This window comes from Oncorhynchus gorbuscha, linkage group LG17 (assembly GCF_021184085.1).
Source record: "Oncorhynchus gorbuscha isolate QuinsamMale2020 ecotype Even-year linkage group LG17, OgorEven_v1.0, whole genome shotgun sequence".
Lineage (NCBI taxonomy): Eukaryota > Metazoa > Chordata > Actinopteri > Salmoniformes > Salmonidae > Oncorhynchus > Oncorhynchus gorbuscha.
The window spans coordinates 16,142,161-16,162,528 of record NC_060189.1 but is presented as its reverse complement, the minus strand read 5'-3'; the positions used below and the strand labels follow the sequence as shown (position 1 = coordinate 16,162,528).

General features: G+C 43.7%; 1 protein-coding gene across 1 annotated transcript in view; it reads right to left on the bottom strand.

The window, feature by feature from the left end:
- Window positions 1-20,368, bottom strand: part of LOC124001293 (usherin-like) — a 471,917-nt gene that overhangs the window by 143,574 nt on the left and 307,975 nt on the right. Inside the window, 5 exon segments of the mRNA XM_046307964.1 lie at window positions 9,125-9,334; window positions 12,767-12,930; window positions 13,444-13,566; window positions 14,734-15,062; window positions 17,860-18,115. Of these exon segments, the coding sequence (XP_046163920.1) occupies window positions 9,125-9,334; window positions 12,767-12,930; window positions 13,444-13,566; window positions 14,734-15,062; window positions 17,860-18,115 (1,082 nt within the window).

The window sequence follows — 20,368 nt, the reverse complement described above, 5'->3', positions numbered from 1 at the left end:
GGTAGCGATCGGTTGAAGAGCATGCATTTAGTTTTACTTGTATTTAAGAGCAATTGGAGGCCACGGAAGGAGAGTTGTATGGCATCGAAGCTTGCCTGGAGGGTTGTTAACACAGTGTCCAAAGAAGGGCCGGAAGTATACAGAATGGTGTCGTCTGCTTAGAGGTGGATCAGAGACTCACCAGCAGCAAGAGCGACCTCATTGATGTATACAGAGAAGAGAGTCGGTCCAAGAATTGAACCCTGTGGCACCCCCATAGAGACTGCCAGAGGTCCAGACAGCAGACCCTCCGATTTGACACACTGAACTCTATCAGAGAAGTAGTTGGTGAACCAGGCGAGGCAATCATTTGAGAAACCAAGGCTGTCGAGTCTGCCGATGAGGATGTGGTGATTGACAGAGTCGAAAGCCTTGGCCAGATCTATGAATACGGCTTCACAGTAATGTTTCTTATCGATGGCGGTTAAGATATCATTTAGGACCTTGAGCGTGGCTGAGGTGCACCCATGACCAGCTCTGAAACCAGATTGCATAGCAGAGAAGGTATGGTGAGATTCGAAATGGTCGGTAATCTATTTGTTTACTTGGCTTTCGAAGACCTTAAAAAGGCATGGTAGGATAGATATAGGTCTGTAGCAGTTTGGGTCAAGAGTGTTCCCCCCTTTGAAGAGGGGGATGACCGCAGCTGCTTTCCAATCTTTGGGAATCTTAGACGACACGAAAGACAGGTTGAACAGGCTAGTAATAGGGGTGGCAACAATTTCGGCAGATAATTTTAGAAAGAAAGGGTCCAGATTGTCTAGCCTGGCTGATTTGTAGGGGTCCAGATTTTTCAGCTCTTTCAGAACATCAGCTGAATGGATTTGGGAGAAGGAGAAATGGGGAAGGATTGGGCGACTTGCTGTTGGGGGTGCAGTGCTGTTGACCGGGGTAGGAGTAGCCAGGTGGAAAGCATGGCCAGCCGTAGAAAAATGCTTCTTGAAATTTTGGATTTATCAGTGGTGACAGTGTTTCCTATCTTCAGTGCAGTGGGCAGCTGGGAGGAGGTGTTCTTATTCTCCATGGACTTTACAGTGTCCCAGAACTTTTTTGAGTTAGTGTTGCAGGAAGCAAATTTCTGCTTGAAAAAGCTAGCCTTGGCTTTTCTAATTGCCTGTGTATAACGGTTTCTAGCTTCCCTGAACAGCTGCATATCACGGGGGCTGTTCGATGCTAATGCAGAACGCCAAAGGATGTTTTTGTGTTGGTTAAGGGCAGTCAGGTCTGGGGAGAACCAAGGGCTATATCTGTTCCTGGTTCTAAATTTCTTGAATGGGGCATGTTTATCTAAGATGGTTAGGAAGGCATTTAAAAAAATATCCAGGCATCCTCTACTGACGGGATGAGATCAATATCATTCCAGGATACCCCGGCCAGGTCGATTAGAAAGGCCTGCTCGCTGAAGTGTTTCAGGGAGCGTTTTACAGTGATGAGTGGAGGTCGTTTGACCGCTGACCCATTACGGATGCAGGCAATGAGGCAGTGATCGCTGAGATCTTGGTTGAAGACAGCAGAGGTGTATTTAGAGGGGGAGTTGGTTAGGATGATATCTATGAGGGTGCCCGTGTTTAAGGCTTTGGGGGGGTACCTGGTAGGTTCATTGATAATTTGTGTGAGATTGAGGGCATCAAGTTTAGATTGTAGGATGGCTGGGGTGTTAAGCATGTTCCAGTTTAGGTTGCCTAGCAGCACGAGCTCTGAAGATAGATGGGGGGCAATCATTTCACATATGGTGTCCAGAGCACAGCTGGGGGCAGAGGGTGGTCTATAGCAGGGGGCAACGGTGAGAGACTTGTTTTTAGAGAGGTGGATTTTTAAAAGTAGAAGTTCAAATTGTTTGGGTACAGACCTGGATAGTAGGACAGAACTCTGCAGGCTATCTTTGCAGTAGATTGCAACACCGCCCCCTTTGGCAGTTCTATCTTGTCTGAAAATGTTGTAGTTTGGAATTATAATTTCTGAATTTTTGGTAGTCTCCCTAAGCCAGGATTCAGACACAGCTAGAACATCCGGGTTGGCAGAGTGTGCTAAAGCAGTGAATAGAACAAACTTAGGGAGGAGGCTTCTAATGTTAACATGCATGAAACCAAGGCTATTACGGTTACAGAAGTCATCAAAAGAGAGCGCCTGGGGAATAGGAGTGGAGCTAGGCACTGCAGGGCCTGGATTCACCTCTACATCGCCAGAGGAACATAGGAGGAGAAGAATAAGGGTGCGGCTAAAAGCAATAAGAATTGGTCGTCTAGAACGTCTGGAACAGAGAGTAAAATGAGGTTTCTGGGGGCGATAAAATAGCATCAAGGTATAATGTACAGACAAACGTATGGTAGGATGTGAATACAGTGGAGGTAAACCTAGGTATTGAGTGATGAAGAGACAGATATTGTCTCTAGAAACATCATTGAAACCAGGAGATGTCATTGCATGTGTGGGTGGTGGAACTAATAAGTTGGATAAGGTATAGTGAGCAGGACTAGAGGCTCTACAGTGAAATAAGCCAATAAACACTAACCAGAACAGCAATGGACAAGACATATTGACATTAAGGAGAGGCATCCTTAGTCGAGTGATCAAAAGGGTCCAGTGAGTGGAGAGGTTGGTTTGGGGTCACGGCGATTTAGACAGCTAGCCAGGCCATCGGTAGCAAGTGTGGTAGAGGGGATTAATCCAAATCACACAAAAAAACAATAGATATAGTTATAGAGGCCCAAGAAGAAACATAATAATAGTAAAAATAAATAAATTGTCCGATTGTCTATTCTGAGAGCAGCCGGTAAGACAGCTAACGGTTAGCAGGCCGCAGATGGGCGTTCAGGTAACGTCGCGACGGAGGAGCCAGCCGGATCTCCTTCGGGTAGATAACGTCGGAAGTCCAGTTGTGAAGGCCCGGTGGGGCTCCGCGTAGGCAGTAAAACGGATCCGGATAGGTGACTGCAGCCCAGGAGTGATTGATGCAACTCAGGAGTGATTGACGGAGCTGGCTAGCTCCGGAGTAATTGATGTTTGCTCCGGAATCGACGAAAGCCGACAGTCACACGGATAGCAGCTAGCTAGCTGTGAGATCCGGGTATGAATGTCCAGAGAGCAGTTGAAATCCAGGGACATGGAGAGAAAAATTGGTTCGGTATGTTCCGTTCCGAGCCGCGCTGCGCCGTACAAAACTGGCGATAGATTTTCAAGCTAAAGGATAGCTGATGACAACAAACCGTGGTTACCTGAATACTAACGGTTTGCCAGTAAAGGAGCTAACTAGCTTCTGAACTAGCTTCTGATTAGCTTCTGGCTAGCTCCTGGCTAGCTTCTGGCTAGTTTCTGGCTAGCTTCTTGGAGTTTCTGGCTAGCTTCTGGCTAGCTTCTTGGAGGATTGCAGATTTGAGGTAAATATAAATTGGTGAGGTGGGTTGCAGGAGAGTGTTTTGAAGATGAGTTGATGGAAAATAAAAATAAAATGTATGTGAAAAAAGTTGTAAATATATATATATATATATATATATACAGGACACGACAAGACGAGGACAAAAGACGTCTGAACTGCTATGCCATCTCGGATTACACACTGGGTTTAACTGAAGAATTGAAGAAGCATGGGAAACAGTGTTTAAACCCTTTACAATGAAGATCTGTGAAGTTATTAAAATTTTTACGGATTATCTTTGAAATACATTTATGTATGTGTGCATATGTGTGTGTACGTGTGTGTGTACGTATGCATGTGCGTGTATATGTATGTGTGTGTGCATGTGTGTGTGTATATGTATGTATGTGTGAGAGAGAGAGAGAGAGAGCAATTAGAGCAATGTATGCGCTACCTAACGCCAGCGCATACACAGTTAAATCCTGTGTCTACCTAACGCCAGCGCATACACAGTTAAACCCTGTGTCTACCTAACGCCAGCGCATACACAGTTAAACCCTGTGTCTACCTAACGCCAGCGCATACACAGTTAAACCTTGTGTCTACCTAACGCCAGCACATACACAGTTAAACCCTGTGTCTACCTAACACCGGCGCATACACAGTTAAACCCTGTGTCTACCTTACGCCAGCGCATACACAGTTAAACCCTGTGTCTACCTAACGCCAGCGCATACACAGTTAAACCCTGTGTCTACCTAACGCCAGCGCATACACAGTTAAACCCTGTGTCTACCTAACGCCAGCGCATACACAGTTAAACCCTGTGTCTACCTAACGCCAGCGCATACACAGTTAAACCCTGTGTCTACCTAACGCCAGCGCATACACAGTTAAACCCTGTGTCTACCTAACGCCAGCGCATACACAGTTAAACCCTGTGTCACGTAGAGTAGGCCAGAAGGCTAAACTGGATAACCTAACCTCTATCAAAATAAAAAGATGGCGGAGCCGCAAAAGTTCTTCTGTGCAAAGGTGTTTATTTACAAGTGAATTCCGGAACAAAAAAACAACAGTACTGCCATCAACGTCTACCTTATGGGACAGCTTAAAAACAATGCTGCCCCATCCACAGCTCAATCTAAAAAAAATCAGTGCTCTTGTTCAGCTCTTCTCTCGTGTAGGAATCCCAGATGAAATCCTGACGGACCAAGGGACAAACTTCACCTCACGACTGATGGTTCAACTCCACCGACAGCTGGGCATTAAAGGCTTGAGGACTACTCCCTACCATCCCCAAACGGATGGGCTCGTAGAGAGATTCAATCAAACGCTCAAGAACATGCTGAGGAAGTTTGTGGCTGACACTGGTAAAGACTGGGATAAGTGGTTACCCTTTCTGCTTTTTGCTTACAGAGAGGTGCCTCAGGCATCGACAGGTTTCTCGCCATTCGAACTCCTCTATGGATGGCCAGTGCAAGGACCACTGGACCTGCTGAAGAAGTGCTGGGAAGGTTCCCAAGTAGCTACCTCAGGACAGGGGATTGTCCAGTATGTCCTCCAGATGCGAGACAGGTTGGAACGGTACAGAGAGGAAGCTAGAGCAAACCTTCAGCAAGCCCAGAAGGCCCAGAAGAGAGGCTATGACCAGCACGCTCGCCACAGAGAGTTTGAGCCAGGACAGAAAGTCCTGCTCCTCCTTCCCTCGTCTACCAGCAAGCTCAATGCGCAATGGCAAGGACCGTACCTAATCGGGAGGAAGATGGGCCCAATGACCTACGAGGTGCTGCACCCGGACAAGGGTAAGAAGAAGCAAACCTACCATGTGAACCCTCTCAAGGCCTGGGAGGAGAGAGAGGAACTCTCCAAAGGAAAGTCCTTTCTGGTCCGCAGAGTAGAAGAGGATGAGTCGGATGGGGTCACAGAGGCATGGAAAGAACGAGCAGAAGTCATACTGGCTCACCTGGAAGAAGACAAGCAAGATGAGCTGAAGCAGCTGTTTGGCAAGTATCCGGCCCTCTTCAGTCAGAGACCAGGAAGAACCAAAGTCCTAGAACACGTCATTCGTTTGAAACCTGGCCAGAACCCTGTCCGCCAGCATCCTTACCGTGTGCCTGAGAGGCTGGTGGTAGCCCTCAAGGAAGAGGTCCACACCATGATAGAGATGGATGCTGTCGAGCCATCTTCAAGTGAATGGAGCAGCCCTATTGTCATTGTCCCAAAGAAGGATGGCTCTTTGCGCGTCTGCATGGACTTCCGTAAGGTGAATGCCATCTCCCAGTTTGATGCCTATCCCATGCCCCGCATTGAGGACTTACTGGAGAGAATAGGTAGAGCTCATTACATCACCACATTGGATCTCTGCAAAGGGTACTGGCAGGTGCCCCTGGATGAACAATCCAAGGCCTACACTGCATTCCGGATGCCAATGGGCCTGTTCCAGTTCAAGGTCATGCCGTTTGGCCTTCATGGGGCCCCTGCGACTTTCCAGAGGCTGATGGACAAGGTCCTCCAGGACTGTGACGATTACTGTGCTGCTTACTTGGACGACGTGGTGATCTACAGCCACTCCTGGGAGGAGCACATACAGCATCTTAGCAGAGTCCTGGGGAAGATCCATGAAGCAGGCCTCACGCTTAACCTCCTGAAGTGTGAGTGGGTGAAACAGGAGACAAAGTACCTGGGTTACCAGCTGGGTAAGGGTGAAGTCCGGCCTCAGGTGGAGAAAGTGGAGTCCATCAGGAATAGCCCTCAACCCAGAACCAAGACACAGGTGAAGTCCTTCCTAGGTCTGGCAGGGTGGTACCAGAGATTCATTCCACAGTTTTCGACCATCGCTGTCCCTCTGACCAACCTCACTTCGAAGGGGGCCAGCAACCCTGTGAAGTGGACAGGGGAGTGTGAGGAAGCCTTCATGACACTGAAAAAACGACTGTGCTCATTCCGTGTTCTCCAGACCCCTGATTTTCAGAAGAGATTTCTCGTGCAGGTGGACGCTTCGGCTGTAGGAATTGGAGCTGTACTGGCCCAAGGGGAGCCAAGAGAAGAGCTTCCTGTGCTGTACCTGAGTCGGAAGCTGTTGCCCAGGGAAACCAGGTATTCTACAATCGAAAAGGAGTGCCTGGCTATAAAGTTGGCCCTAGATAGCCTCCGTTACTACCTTCTTGGGAGGGAATTTGACCTGCACACGGACCACAGAGCACTGACCTGGATCCAGACCATGAAGGACCGGAATTCTCGTGTGACCAGGTGGTATCTGGAGCTCCAGCCCTTCAGGTTCTGTGTCCTTCACAAGGCAGGAAAAGAGAACGTTACTGCGGACTACCTATCAAGGCTCCCGAACATGGTCGCTTCAGGAGAGGAGGAAGGTAATGTGACGGACTTCTACGTCACACCCTGTGTCTACCTAACGCCAGCACATACACAGTTAAATCCTGTGTCTACCTAACGCCAGCACATACACAGTTAAACCCTGTGTCTACCTAACGCCAGTGCATACACAGTTAAACCCTGTGTCTACCTAACGCCAGCGCATACACAGTTAAACCCTGTGTCTGCCTAGCGCCAGCACATACAAAGTTAAACCCTGTGTCTACCTAACGCCAGCGCATACACAGTTAAACCCTGTGTCTACCTAATGCCAGCGCATACACAGTTAAACCCTGTGTCTACCTAACGCCAGCGCATACACAGTTGAACCCTGTGTCTACCTAACGCCAGCGCATACACAGTTGAACCCTGTGTCTACCTAACGCCAGCGCATACACAGTTAAACCCTGTGTCTACCTAACGCCAGCGCATACACAGTTGAACCCTGTGTCTACCTGACTAACTGATTCACAGTGAGAATATTGCCACTTTCCCCGTGTAACGTTCATCCAATGATCATTATGATGTCACACAGCCCAGCCCAAAGAGAAGCGGCCCAGATAGATTGACACAAAATTACTCAAAACATCTCCAAACTATTCTTCTTAGTGGGAACACACTTTTAATTCCCTCCTAACACACTTACCCAATTCATTCCCTCCTAACACACTTACCCAATTCATTCTCTCCTAACACACTTACCCAATTCATTCCCTCCTAACACACTTACCCAATTCATTCCCTCCTAACACACTTACCCAATTCATTCTCTCCTAACACACTTACCCAATTCATTCTCTCCTAACACACTTACTCAATTCATTCGCTCCTAACACACTTACTCAATTCATTCGCTCCTAACACACTTACCCAAACCCAACCCAGTGCACTACATTTCACTTCCACGATAGCATTATCGACGCTAGACTCAACTCCAGACACATGAATGGAGGCACGCAGACACACATACACATAAAAACACACACTCAAAATGTGCACCTGGCTTTTTAATTATCTGTGTGTATGCATGTGTGTGTGACTGTGTGTGTATAACAGTGGTTACAGATCTATGGCCTTATGGCAGTAGAATAATGTAATGAAGGACCCCTGGAGCCTCTAAGCTAAATGACCCGTGGCCCACCCTTAGCAGCTAACAACTTTCTAATGTTTTTAATGTACTTTTTACTATGCTGATCTGATTAGGTGGAGAGAAATACAGAGGAAGGGAGGGAGGGGGGGGGGGGAGACAACACTGTATATAGACATAATATGACATTTGAAATGTCTTTATTAATTTGGAACTTCTGTGAGTGTAATGTTTACTGTTCATTTGTATTGTTTATTCCACTTTTGTTAATTATCTATTTCACTTCCTTGGCAATGTAAACATATCTTCCGGAGGAAGTCAGAGACCAGTGTAGCACCGGGACAACAACGTCAGCAAGTTGTTGAACACGCCCCCATTCATATCAACTGGGCTGAGTGAGGGGTTAGTTGTTGGTCTGGGTATGGTTCTAGAGGAGTTAAGTTGTGGTGGTGTTGTGATTCTAGAGGAGTTAGGTCTTGGTCTGGGTGTGGTTGTAGAGGGGTTAAGTCGTGGTGGTGGTTGTGGTGGTGTTGTTGTGGTTCTAGAGGGTTTCGGTCTTGGTCTGGGTGTGGTTCTAGAGGGTTTAAGTCATGGTGGTGGTGTTGCTGTGGTTCTAGAGGGGTTAGGTCTTGGTCTGGGTGTGATTCTAGGGGGGTTAAGTTGTGGTGGTGGTGATGTGTGGTACTAAAGGGTGTTAAGTCGTAGTGGTGTTTTTGTGGGTCTAGAGGGGTTAAGTCATGATGGTGGTGTTGTTGTGGTGGTTCTAGAGGGGTTAAGTCGTGGTGGTGGTGTTGTTGTGGTTCTAGAGGGGTTAAGTCATGGTGGTGGTGTTGTTGTGGTTCCAGAGGGGTTAAGTCATGGTGGTGGTGTTGTTGTGGTTCTAGAGGGGTTAAGTCATGATGGTGTTGGTGTGGTTCTAGAGGGGTTTTGTCATGGTGGTGTTGTTGTAGTTCTAGAGGGGTTAAGTCATGGTGGTGTTATTATGGTTCTAGAGGGGTGAAGTCGTGGTGGTGGTGTTGTGGTTCTAGACGGGTTGGGTCTTGGTGTAGATGTAGTTGGCGATAAACTGGGTCTTGGTGTAGATATGGTTCCTTCTGGGTTGAGTGTGTGTGTGTCTGTGTGTGTGGGGGGGGTTGCTGGTCAGAGCTAATAGGGTTGGTGTGGTATTAGAATCACTGGGACCTTCTATTGATCTGGGACCTGCTATTTCGAAATACACTCCAACACATTTCACAACACCACCCATCGACAGCACGCACACACACCCTTCTCACCTCCATCTTCAGTAGTACCGTTGACCTCGGTATTAGAAGTGTTGTAAGCCCCATTGGACACCTGCAGGGAAACCCTGTAGCGTGTGTTGGGCTGCAGGTCACCTATCACAGTGGAATCGACCCCGGGTGGGAAGGTCAGAGTTCGTCTGAGGTGAGAGGATTCGACCCTGAGGGTGTAGAGTTCCACCTCACCCTGGAGATCCTGTAGAGCTGAGGGGTGGAGAGAGACAGTTGACGGAGAACTCATTGTCATAATCAACATTTGGCATCTGGTAGCCTAGTATTTAAGAGCGTTGGGCCAGTAACCGTAAGGTTGCTTGTACGAATCCCTAAGCCGACTAGGTGATAAATATGTAGATGTGCAATTGAGTAAGGCACTTAATCCTAATTGCTCCTGTAAATCTCTCTGGGTAAGAGCATCTGCTAAATTACTAAAATATAAAATGTAACATGACAATATGGAAAAGGTTCCTAGAACAGCATAGTAGTCTCGTCCTATCCTACTGAATAAGCTCCTGTTTATGTGAATAACAGTTCAGACTGTCATGACAGTATTATACAATGAGGGAAAAAAGTATTTGATCCCCTGCTGAATTTGTATGTTTGCCCGCTGACAAAGAAATGATCAGTCTATCATTTTAATGGTAGGTTAATTTGAACAGTGAGAGACAGAATAACAAAAAAATCCAGAAAAACGCATGTCAAAACTGTTATAAATTGATTTGCATTTTAATGAGGGAAATAAGTATTTGACCCCTCTGTAAATTTAGTGACTTAGTACTTGGTGGCCAAACCCTTGGCAATCACAGAGGTCAGACTTTTCTTGTAGTTGGCCATGAGGTTTGCACACATCTCAGGAGGGATTTTGTTCCACTCCTCTTTGCAGATCTTCTCCAAGTCATTAAGGTTTCGAGGCTGACGTTTGGCAACTCAAGCCTTCAGCTCCCTCCACAGATTTTCTACGGGATTAAGGTCTGGAGACTGGCTAGGCCACTCCAGGACCTTAATGTGCTTCTTCTTGAGCCACTCCTTTGTTGCCTTGGCCGTGTGTTTTGGGTCATTGTCATGCTGGAATACCCATCCACGACCCGTTTTCAATGCCCTGGATGAGGGAAGGAGGTTCTCACCCAAGATTTGACGGTACATGGGCCCGTCCATCGTCCCTTTGATGCATTGAAGTTGTTCTGTTCCCTTAGCAGAAAAACACCCCCAAAGCATAATGTTTCCACCTCCATGTTTGATGGTGGGGATGGTGTTCTTGGGGTCTTATGCAGCATTCCTCCTCCTCCAAACACGGCGAGTTGAGTTGATGCCAAAGAGCTCCATTTTGGTCTCATCTGACCACAACACTTTTACCCAGTTGTCCTCTGAATCATTCAGATGTTCATTGGCAAACTTCAGACGGGCATGTATACAGTGCCTTGCGAAAGTATTCGGCCCCCTTGAACTTTGCGACCTTTTGCCACATTTCAGGCTTCAAACATAAAGATATAAAACTGTATTTTTTTGTGAAGAATCAACAACAAGTGGGACACAATCATGAAGTGGAACAACATTTATTGGATATTTCAAACTTTTTTAACAAATCATAAACTGAAAAATTGGGCGTGCAAAATTATTCAGCCCCCTTAAGTTAATACTTAACAACTTTTGCTGCGATTACAGCTGTAAGTCGCTTGGGGTATGTCTCTATCAATTTTGCACATCGAGAGATGTTTTCCCATTCCTCCTTGCAAAACAGCTCGAGCTCAGCTCGAGCTCAGTGAGGTTGGATGGAGAACATTTGTGAACAGCAGTTTTCAGTTCTTTCCACAGATTCTCAATTGGATTCAGGTCTGGACTTTGACTTGGCCATTCTAACACCTGGATATGTTTATTTTTGAACCATTCCATTGTAGATTTTGCTTTATGTTTTGGATCATTGTCTTGTTGGAAGACAAATCTCAGTCTCAGGTCTTTTGCAGACTCCATCAGGTTTTCTTCCAGGATGGTCCTGTATTTGGCTCCATCCATCTTCCCATCAATTTTAACAATCTTCCCTGTCCCTGCTGAAGAAAAGCAGGCCCAAACCATGATGCTGCCACCACCATGTTTGACAGTGGGGATGTTGTGTTCAGGGTGATGAGCTGTGTTGCTTTTACTCCAAACATAACGTTTTGCATTGTTGCCAAAAAGTTCAATTTTGGTTTCATCTGACCAGAGCACCTTCTTCCACATGTTTGGTGTGTCTCCCAGGTGGCTTGTGGCAAACTTTAAACGACACTTTTTATGGATATCTTTAAGAAATGGCTTTCTTCTTGCAACTCTTCCATAAAGGCCAGATTTGTGCAATATACGACTGATTGTTGTCCTATGGACAGAGTCTCCCACCTCAGCTGTAGATCTCTGCAGTTCATCCAGAGTGATCATGGGCCTCTTGGCTGCATCTCTGATCAATCTTCTCCTTGTGTGAGCTGAAAGTTTAGAGGGCTCGGCCAGGTCTTGGTAGATTTGCAGTGGTCTGATACTCCTTCCATTTCAATATTACCGCTTGCACAGTGCTCCTTGGGATGTTTAAAGCTTGGTAAATCTTTTTGTATCCAAATCCGGCTTTAAACTTCTTCACAACAGTATCTCGGACCTGCCTGGTGTGTTCCTTGTTCTTCATGATGCTCTCTGCGCTTTTAACGGACCTCTGAGACTATCACAGTGCAGGTGCATTTATACGGAGACTTGATTACACACAGGTGGATTGTATTTATCATCATTAGTCATTTAGGTCAACATTGGATCATTCAGAGATCCTCACTGAACTTCTGGGGAGAGTTTGCTGCACTGAAAGTAAAGGGGCTGAATAATTTTTCAGTTTTTGATTTGTTGAAAAAGTTTGAAATATCCAATAAATGTCGTTATACTTCATGATTGTGTCCCACTTGTTGTTGATTCCTCACAAAAAAAATACAGTTTTATATCTTTATGTTTGAAGCCTGAAATGTGGCAAAAGGTCGCAAAGTTCAAGGGGGCCGAATACTTTCGCAAGGCACTGTATGTGCTTTCTCGAGCAGGGGGGCCTTGCGGGCACTGCAGGATTTCAGTCCTTCACAGCATAGTGTGTTACCAATTGTTTTCTTGGTGACTATGGCCCCAGGTCTTTAAGAGTTTATTCGGAAGATAATAGCTCTATAAATATTATTTTGTGGTGCCCGACTGTCTAGTTAATTACATTTACATGATTAACTCAATCAGGTGATATTAATTACGGAGAAATTATTTTATAGAATAGCAAGTCATATCACATAATCCGGCATAGCCAAAAACACGAAAAGAGGTAACAAACTGAGATTAGGAGCACTCCCTTTAAGAGTGTGCTCCTAATCTCAGCTCGTTACCTGTATAAAAGACACCTGGGAGCCAGAAATCTTTCTGATTGAGATGGGGTCAAATACTTATTTCCCTCATTAAAATGCAAATCAATTTATAACATTTTTGACATGTGTTTTTCTGGATATTTTTGTTGTTATTCTGTCTCTCACTGTTCAAATAAACCTACCATGAAAATGATAGATTGATAATTTTTTGTCAGTGGGCAAACTTACAAAATCAGCAGGGGATCAAATATTTTTTTTCCCTCACTGTATATGGCACTAAAATATAGATTCTTACAGGGTTCTGTCCAGCTGATGTGTATGGATGTATGGTCGATGGTCTGGACAGACAGAGAGGGCGGGTGGAGGGGTACTCCTGCCAGGGTAACACCCGTAGCCAGCTGTCCTGTAGAGTAGCCCACGTCATTATAGACCAGTAACTGGTACTGGTACCATGTGAACCTACAGTGTCAAAATGAACCAGGCAAAGGTTAGACAACACACACTTGCATTAAGGCACATAAAAAGACACACACCCATGCACTCACACACACATACTGTACCAAAACACATCCTGTTTCAAAAATGGTGCAATATCTAGGCTAATACAAAACAATTACTAGCAACATGGGCTAACACGAACTTCAACGGCAATCGATTATATTTCCACTATGAACAATCTAGGCCAGCACAGCAGCGAAAGTCCAGAAAACTGCTTAAACTGCTTATGTATCTAAAAGTGTCTAACTTGAAGCTAGAGTAAACGTCAGTAGTGGAGAGAGAAGCCTTTTAGCAAGCACAGGGACAAAATCAGCTGCTGCCGAGTGCCAGCCAGAGATTAGCACAAAATAATTAAATTATTTTAATATTTGCTTAATGTATCTTTCAGCGGCATTAAAAGATGGCATCGGAGCGCGAAACAGCTCTGTACACAGTGGCGGCGGTTTGCTCTAAAGCTAATTTTGGTAATCTCACCTGCTAAGGCCTTTATCTTGGTGAAACAATTTGTCTCCGGCGTAAACATTGAACCAGCGATGGAGATCTGCCGGGGGCTGCGCGGCCAGCGGCTGACGGCTTTTACGTCTGAGCAGCTCGTATCTGAGGACCACACCAAACACACAGATAATCACACACACATACACACACAAACAGTCTATTTCCCTCTATCCCTCTATTATCTCTCTGTCTCTCTCTTTCCACCCCTCTCTGTCTCTTTCTCTGTAACTCTATCCCTCTTTCTTCTGCAGTCTCTCTCTCTCCCTCTCTATTCTCTAATTCCTTTGGTGTTAGTGATATTCACTCTTACAGTGATGTTAATGTGGGCTGCAATCAGAAGGGCAAGCCTTATTCCAGCTTCCATAAACCAACTTAAACAAATACACTGATCTGAGCTGTGGAGGGGAAGGTAGTCATGAATTGTAATGGTTCACCATGAAAACAGACTGTTATTTAGCTCCTAATCGTGACGAGAACAGAGTAGGAACTACTCTAAGTGGTAAATACTCACACACACAGATAACGAGCTAGATAATTAACACTCACCTTCACGCAAGTCTCTGTCTGGTTCAGTGAAGAGTGTGTGAGACTATTGAGAGTAATACTGATATGGATGTTGGATGCAAGTGCTATGTAGATGCTGGATGCTAGTGCTATGTAGATGCTGGATGCTAGTGCTATGTAGATGTTGGATGGTAGTGCTACGTAGATGTTGGATGCTAGTGCTACATAGATGTTGGATGCAAGTGCTATGTAGATGCTGGATGCTAGTGCTATGTAGATGCTGGATGCTAGTGCTGTGTAGATGTTGGGTACTAGTGCTTAGTAGCTGCTGGATGCTAGTGCTATGTAGATGTTGGATGCTAGTGCTGTGTAGATGTTGGATGCTAGTGCTACATAGAAGTTGGATGCTAAGCTTTGTAGATGTTGGATGCTAGTGATGTGTAGATGTTGGATGCTATTGCTACGTAGAAGTTGGATGCTAAGTTATGTAGATGTTGGATGCTAGTGCTATGTAGATGTTGGATGCTATTGCTACGTAGAAGTTGGATGCTAAGCTATGTAGATGTTGGATGCTAGTGCTATGTCTGATCTTGGCATACTGGGGCTCAGCTATAGTCTAACTGACTATCATCTACTTTACAACCTGACACACATTTACACACAGATTTACCTTTCTGCATTTAATTTGTGTTGTGTATCTCTACCTCACAACTGGAACCCTGGGTTTCCCTGAACTAAGTGGCCTGGTAATAATACAACATTTACCTGAGGTTAGGTCCGTTGGGCCTGTCGGGAGGTTGCCAGGATACGGCCAGGAAGGACTCACTGACGGCCACCACTGCCAGTGGTGCCAGATCCTGGGGGATTGTGGGTAGTGTAGTCACGGCAGTGGGCAGGCTCTCTGTGCAACCCCCAATAAGGCCACCCCCGGAAGAGCAGGCCAGGACGGTGACCAGGTAGTTAGTGTAGGGCACCAGGTCTGTTACCGTGACGGTAAGGTTGGACAGGTCGTCGTGGGGTACGCGAGGGTCGGGAAGGCGGATCTCATAGCGGTCGATCACTCCGTTAGCAATGACAGGAGGGGACCACATGACCTGAGGAGAGAGGGAGGGTGGCACACACAAACACACACAGACACACACACATATACACACAGACACGCACAAAGTCATGTGGATATTCTCAATTCTTACCAGGGAAACACTGAAGGCTATGCAATAAAACTGACATCATCTCTCCCAGAGTGCAGTGCAGAGGTGCAAGCGGCCGGGGGAGGCCTGTGATTGGCAGTTCAGAATGTTATATGCTTTAGATCGCTTTTAGATGGATGAGTTCCAGGAAGTGATGTTGTACTGTACAGTGTGTGCTTGTGTGCAAACAGCCATGTGTGTGTGCTTGCGCATGCTGACGTGTGTATGTATGTATGGGAATTACATGCTTGTGTTTGTGTGCGTACAGCTCTGCACCGTGCAGAAAGAGAGAAAGACACCCTGACATTGACCTGAGTGGCATATTCCCTTCGACACATATAAAACAGATTTCATCCTTGCAGGCCAACATGCTAAAATAATGAAACCGCAGTAATGGAATTGTTATATACAAAAACTACAGCATGTTGCCTAGCTAGCGCTGCCTGCGTGTGATTCTGTCAGCATTTCAGGGAATTAAAAAGGCTAAAAATGTGTGGAATTGCTGTGCAGTTCAAAGCGGAGCTTGTAGAGACATAGTGTGTGATTAGGAAGAGGAATTCAACTGCTCTGATTTTCGGTAATTAGGTGAGAAATTAGGTAAAGGTGTGACCTGTAACACACACACACATATACACACACACACTACCTATAAGTAAGGGCTGAGGGCTGTGTGTGTGTGTGTGTGTGTGTGTGTGTGTGTGTGTGTGTGTGTGTGTGTGTGTGTGTGTGTGTGTGTGTGTGTGTGTGTGTGTGTGTGTGTGTGTGTGTGTGTGTGTGTGTGTGTGTGTGTGTGTGTGTGTGTGTGTGTGTGTGTGTGTGTGTGATGGCCTTCACTTCCCTTTCCTTCAATTTCTAAATAACTAGAAAAACACAGGAATAAAAAACTAAAAAACCAAAGCTGAGCTGAAAAAGAAGTAACAAATCACCACTAGCTGTGAATAAACACCAAACACTAGACTGCAGGAAGCCCCAGTGATTGCTAAGACAACCAGACAAAACACACTGAGACCATTGAACCAGTCTGTTGGTAAATAAATAAACTGCTGAATAAACTGCTAAATATGCAAATAGCAGAACCAGAACCAGTCTTAGCGTCTTACATGTGTAACTCTTCTCACCTCGTTAGCCATGTAAACGCAGCTGTTAACAAATGAATGAAATAACAATAGTCTGAAAAAACAACAACAAATAGAAGTCAGGGTTGGGGGAAATGAATTATTCAAACTAGTTTATGGAAATGGGATCTTTGTTTGAAGTCACCAGCACTTCAGTCTGTGTTTCTGGCACTTTCTCAAGACTAGAAGAAGAGACAGAGAAGTGTGTGTGTGTGTGTGTGTGTGTGTGTGTGTGTACCCCCTGTGTGTGTGTGTGTGTGTGTGTGTGTGTGTGTGTGTGTGTGTGTGTGTGTGTGTGTGTGTGTGTGTGTGTGTGTGTGTGTGTGTGTGTGTGTGTGTGTGTGTGTGTGTGTGTGTGTGTGTGTGTGTGTGTGTGTGTGTGTGTGTGTGTGTGTGTGTGTGTGTGTGGAGTCTGTGGGTGTATTGGTACAAAGAGGACCGCTAAGCTGCAAAGCCTGTTTGGTGACATGAATTCCCCCTGAATGGTGTTTGTCAGGCAGCAAGGCCCTGCTAGCTAGGCCTCTCTCTCTCTCTGGAGACCCCTCTATTCAACCAGCAGGTACACTGCTAGGATTTATACCACCTTAAAATACTGATAGCACCCTGGATGGAATTACTCATGTTCTGAGAAAAAGCTGTATTGTCCTTAGTAAAGTACCAGAGAGAGTAGGATTGAGGTAAAGGCAAGCTTAGTCTGAGATTTATATAGTAATCATGAATGGAAAACAGTTGGATTCTCAGATTCCAGTATGATTTTAAAGAGAGAGGCAGACCGGAACAAGAAAGAGAAAGAAAGGAAAGAAAGAGAGATCAGTAGATGGAGAGAGCAGTTGTGCTGGTATCTGATACGTATTCATTCTATGCTTCCTGACAACAAATTGCAATTTAATACAGAGCGAGAGCAAGAGTTATACCTGGGTCTCAGTGAACACTATAGTTTTTTTGCATTACCTGTCAGACATAAACAGGAAGCGTGTAATTGGGCTGAACCAGGAAGGAACACTAAGAAATAAATTACCTCTGACCCCTAAAGCATCGTGACGACAGGGTTGTGTCTGAAATGATGACAGGAATTAGCATTATCATACAGTTAGCATTAGTGCAGGGGCGTGTGCATATGAATGTATGTGTGCATGTGTGTGTGTGTGTGTGGGCGGGACGTGATGTGCTAATTTAGATGTCTTCATTCATACTTAGTTAGAGTCTTGTTAATATGGCCGACAGGAAGGAATTCACTGCAGACAGGGTCATGATCCTGCCTACTTCCGGAAGGGGACCTTGAGTTTAGTGTCTGAAACACCATTTTGTAAGTGTGTGTGTGTTTTGAGAGCGTGTGTGTGTGTGCATTATATGAGAGGGAGAGAGCTCAGGGAGGGAACTGTTCAAAATGAATACACACAATATAAGCATGAATACCAATATGACATTGGCCTATATACTGTAGTGTTTCAAAGAATGTCTACCACAACTTGAGGTAGATACATCTTATTGGCTGGTTAGCTGAGACATGGTCTGTTATTGGCTAAGTAACAGCACCAAAACCCAAACTAAAGTCACAACACCCACACCTCCACACAACCACCAACCTGCAGTGAGTCCGGTCCCAGCACATCTACCCGTGGTGGGACTAGACCGGCAGGACGAGAGGGTCTGGTGGTGATGTTAGCCCAGGCACTAGTGTTAGATCCAGCCTGTGTGCTGGCCACTAGGCGGTACTGGTAGGAGGTCCAGGGGCTGAGGGCTGAGGAGTGGTCCAGATAGGAGAGGGGAGGAGGGGACGGGGGAAGTCTGACCACTGTGGATACCTGCTGGGTGCCTCTCACACTCCTCTCCACCACCCATCTACAAACACATGGATAGGAATTAGGATTATTATAAAAAATGCAATATGCAAATCTATACAGGAAGAGAACACAGATGGAAACTGAAATTCATAACATTTTCGGTTGTAGTTCATTTAAATATTCCCTATATAGTGCACTCTGTTTTATTATGTTTCACTATGTTTCACTCTGTTTTACTATGTTTCACTATGTTTCACTATGTTTTACTATGTTTCACTATGTTTTATTATGTTTTACTATGTTTCACTATATTTTATTATGTTTCACTATGTTTCACTATGTTTTATTATGTTTCACTATGTTTTATTATGTTTCACTATGTTTCACTATGTTTTATTATGTTTCACTATGTTTCACTATGTTTTATTATGTTTCACTCTGTTTTATTATGTTTCACTCTGTGTTATTATGTTTCACTGTGTTTTATTATGTTTCACTCTGTTTTATTATGTTTCACTCTGTTTTATTATGTTTCACTCTGTTTTATTATGTTTCACTCTGTTTTATTATGTTTCACTCTGTTTTATTATGTTTCACTCTGTTTTATTATGTTTCACTCTGTTTTATTATGTTTTACTATGTTTCACTATGTTTTATTATGTTTCACTATGTTTTATTATGTTTCACTATGTTTCACTATGTTTTATTATGTTTCACTCTGTTTCATTATGTTTTATTATGTTTCACTATGTTTTATTATGTTTCACTATGTTTTATTATGTTTCACTATGTTTCACTATGTTTTATTATGTTTCACTATGTTTTATTATGTTTTATTATGTTTCACTCTGTTTTATTATGTTTCACTCTGTGTTATTATGTTTCACTGTGTTTTATTATGTTTCACTCTGTTTTATTATGTTTCACTCTGTTTTATTATGTTTCACTCTGTTTTATTATGTTTCACTCTGTTTTATTATGTTTCACTCTGTTTTATTATGTTTCACTCTGTTTTATTATGTTTCACTCTGTTTTATTATGTTTTACTATGTTTCACTATGTTTTATTATGTTTCACTATGTTTTATTATGTTTCACTATGTTTCACTATGTTTTAGTATGTTTCACTATGTTTTATTATGTTTCACTCTGTTTTATTATGTTTTTGTCACGCCTTGGTCATAGTATTTTTGTGTTTTCTTTATTATTTGTTCTGGCCAGGGTGTGACATGGGTTTAAAATGTTGTGTTTCGTATTGGGGTTTTTGTAGTCATTGGGATTGCGGCTGAGTAGGAGTGTAGCATAGGTTTGGCTGCCTGAGGCGGTTCTCAATCAGAGTCAGGTGATTTTCGTTGTCTCTGATTGGGAACCATATTTAGGTAGCCAGGGTTTCACTGTGTATTTCGTGGGTGATTGTTCCTGTCTCTGTGTAGTTTCACCAGACAGGCTGTATTAGGTTTTCACGTTCCGTTTGTTGTTTTTGTATTAATTAAGTTATTTAATGTATCGTCATTTGTTTTCATTAAAGACATGAGTAATCACCACGCTGCATTCGGTCCGACTCTCTTTCGACAAACGAAGAACGCCGTTACAGTTTTATTATGTTTTACTATGTTTTATTATGTTTCACTCTGTTTTATTATGTTTTACTCTGTTTTATTATGTTTCACTATGTTTTATTATGTTTTACTATGTTTCACTATGTTTTACTATGTTTCACTCTGTTTTATTATGTTTCACTCTGTTTTATTTCACTATGTTTACTATGTTTTACTCTGTTTTATTATGTTTCACTATGTTTTATTATGTTTCACTATGTTTTATTATGTTTTACTATGTTTCACTATGTTTTACTATGTTTCACTATGTTTTATTATGTTTCACTCTGTTTTATTATGTTTCACTCTGTTTTATTATGTTTCACTATGTTTTATTATGTTTCACTATGTTTTATTATGTTTCACTATGTTTCACTATGTTTTATTATGTTTCACTCTGTTTTATTATGTTTCACTATGTTTTATTATGTTTCACTCTGTTTTATTATGTTTTACTATGTTTCACTCTGTTTTATTATGTTTCACTCTGTTTTATTATGTTTCACTATGTTTTATTATGTTTTACTATGTTTTATTATGTTTCACTCTGTTTTATTATGTTTTACTATGTTTCACTCTGTTTTATTATGTTTCACTCTGTTTTTTATGTTTTATGTTTTATTATGTTTCACTCTGTTTTATTATGTTTTATTATGTTTCACTCTGTTTTATTATGTTTCACTCTGTTTTATTATGTTTCACTATGTTTTATTA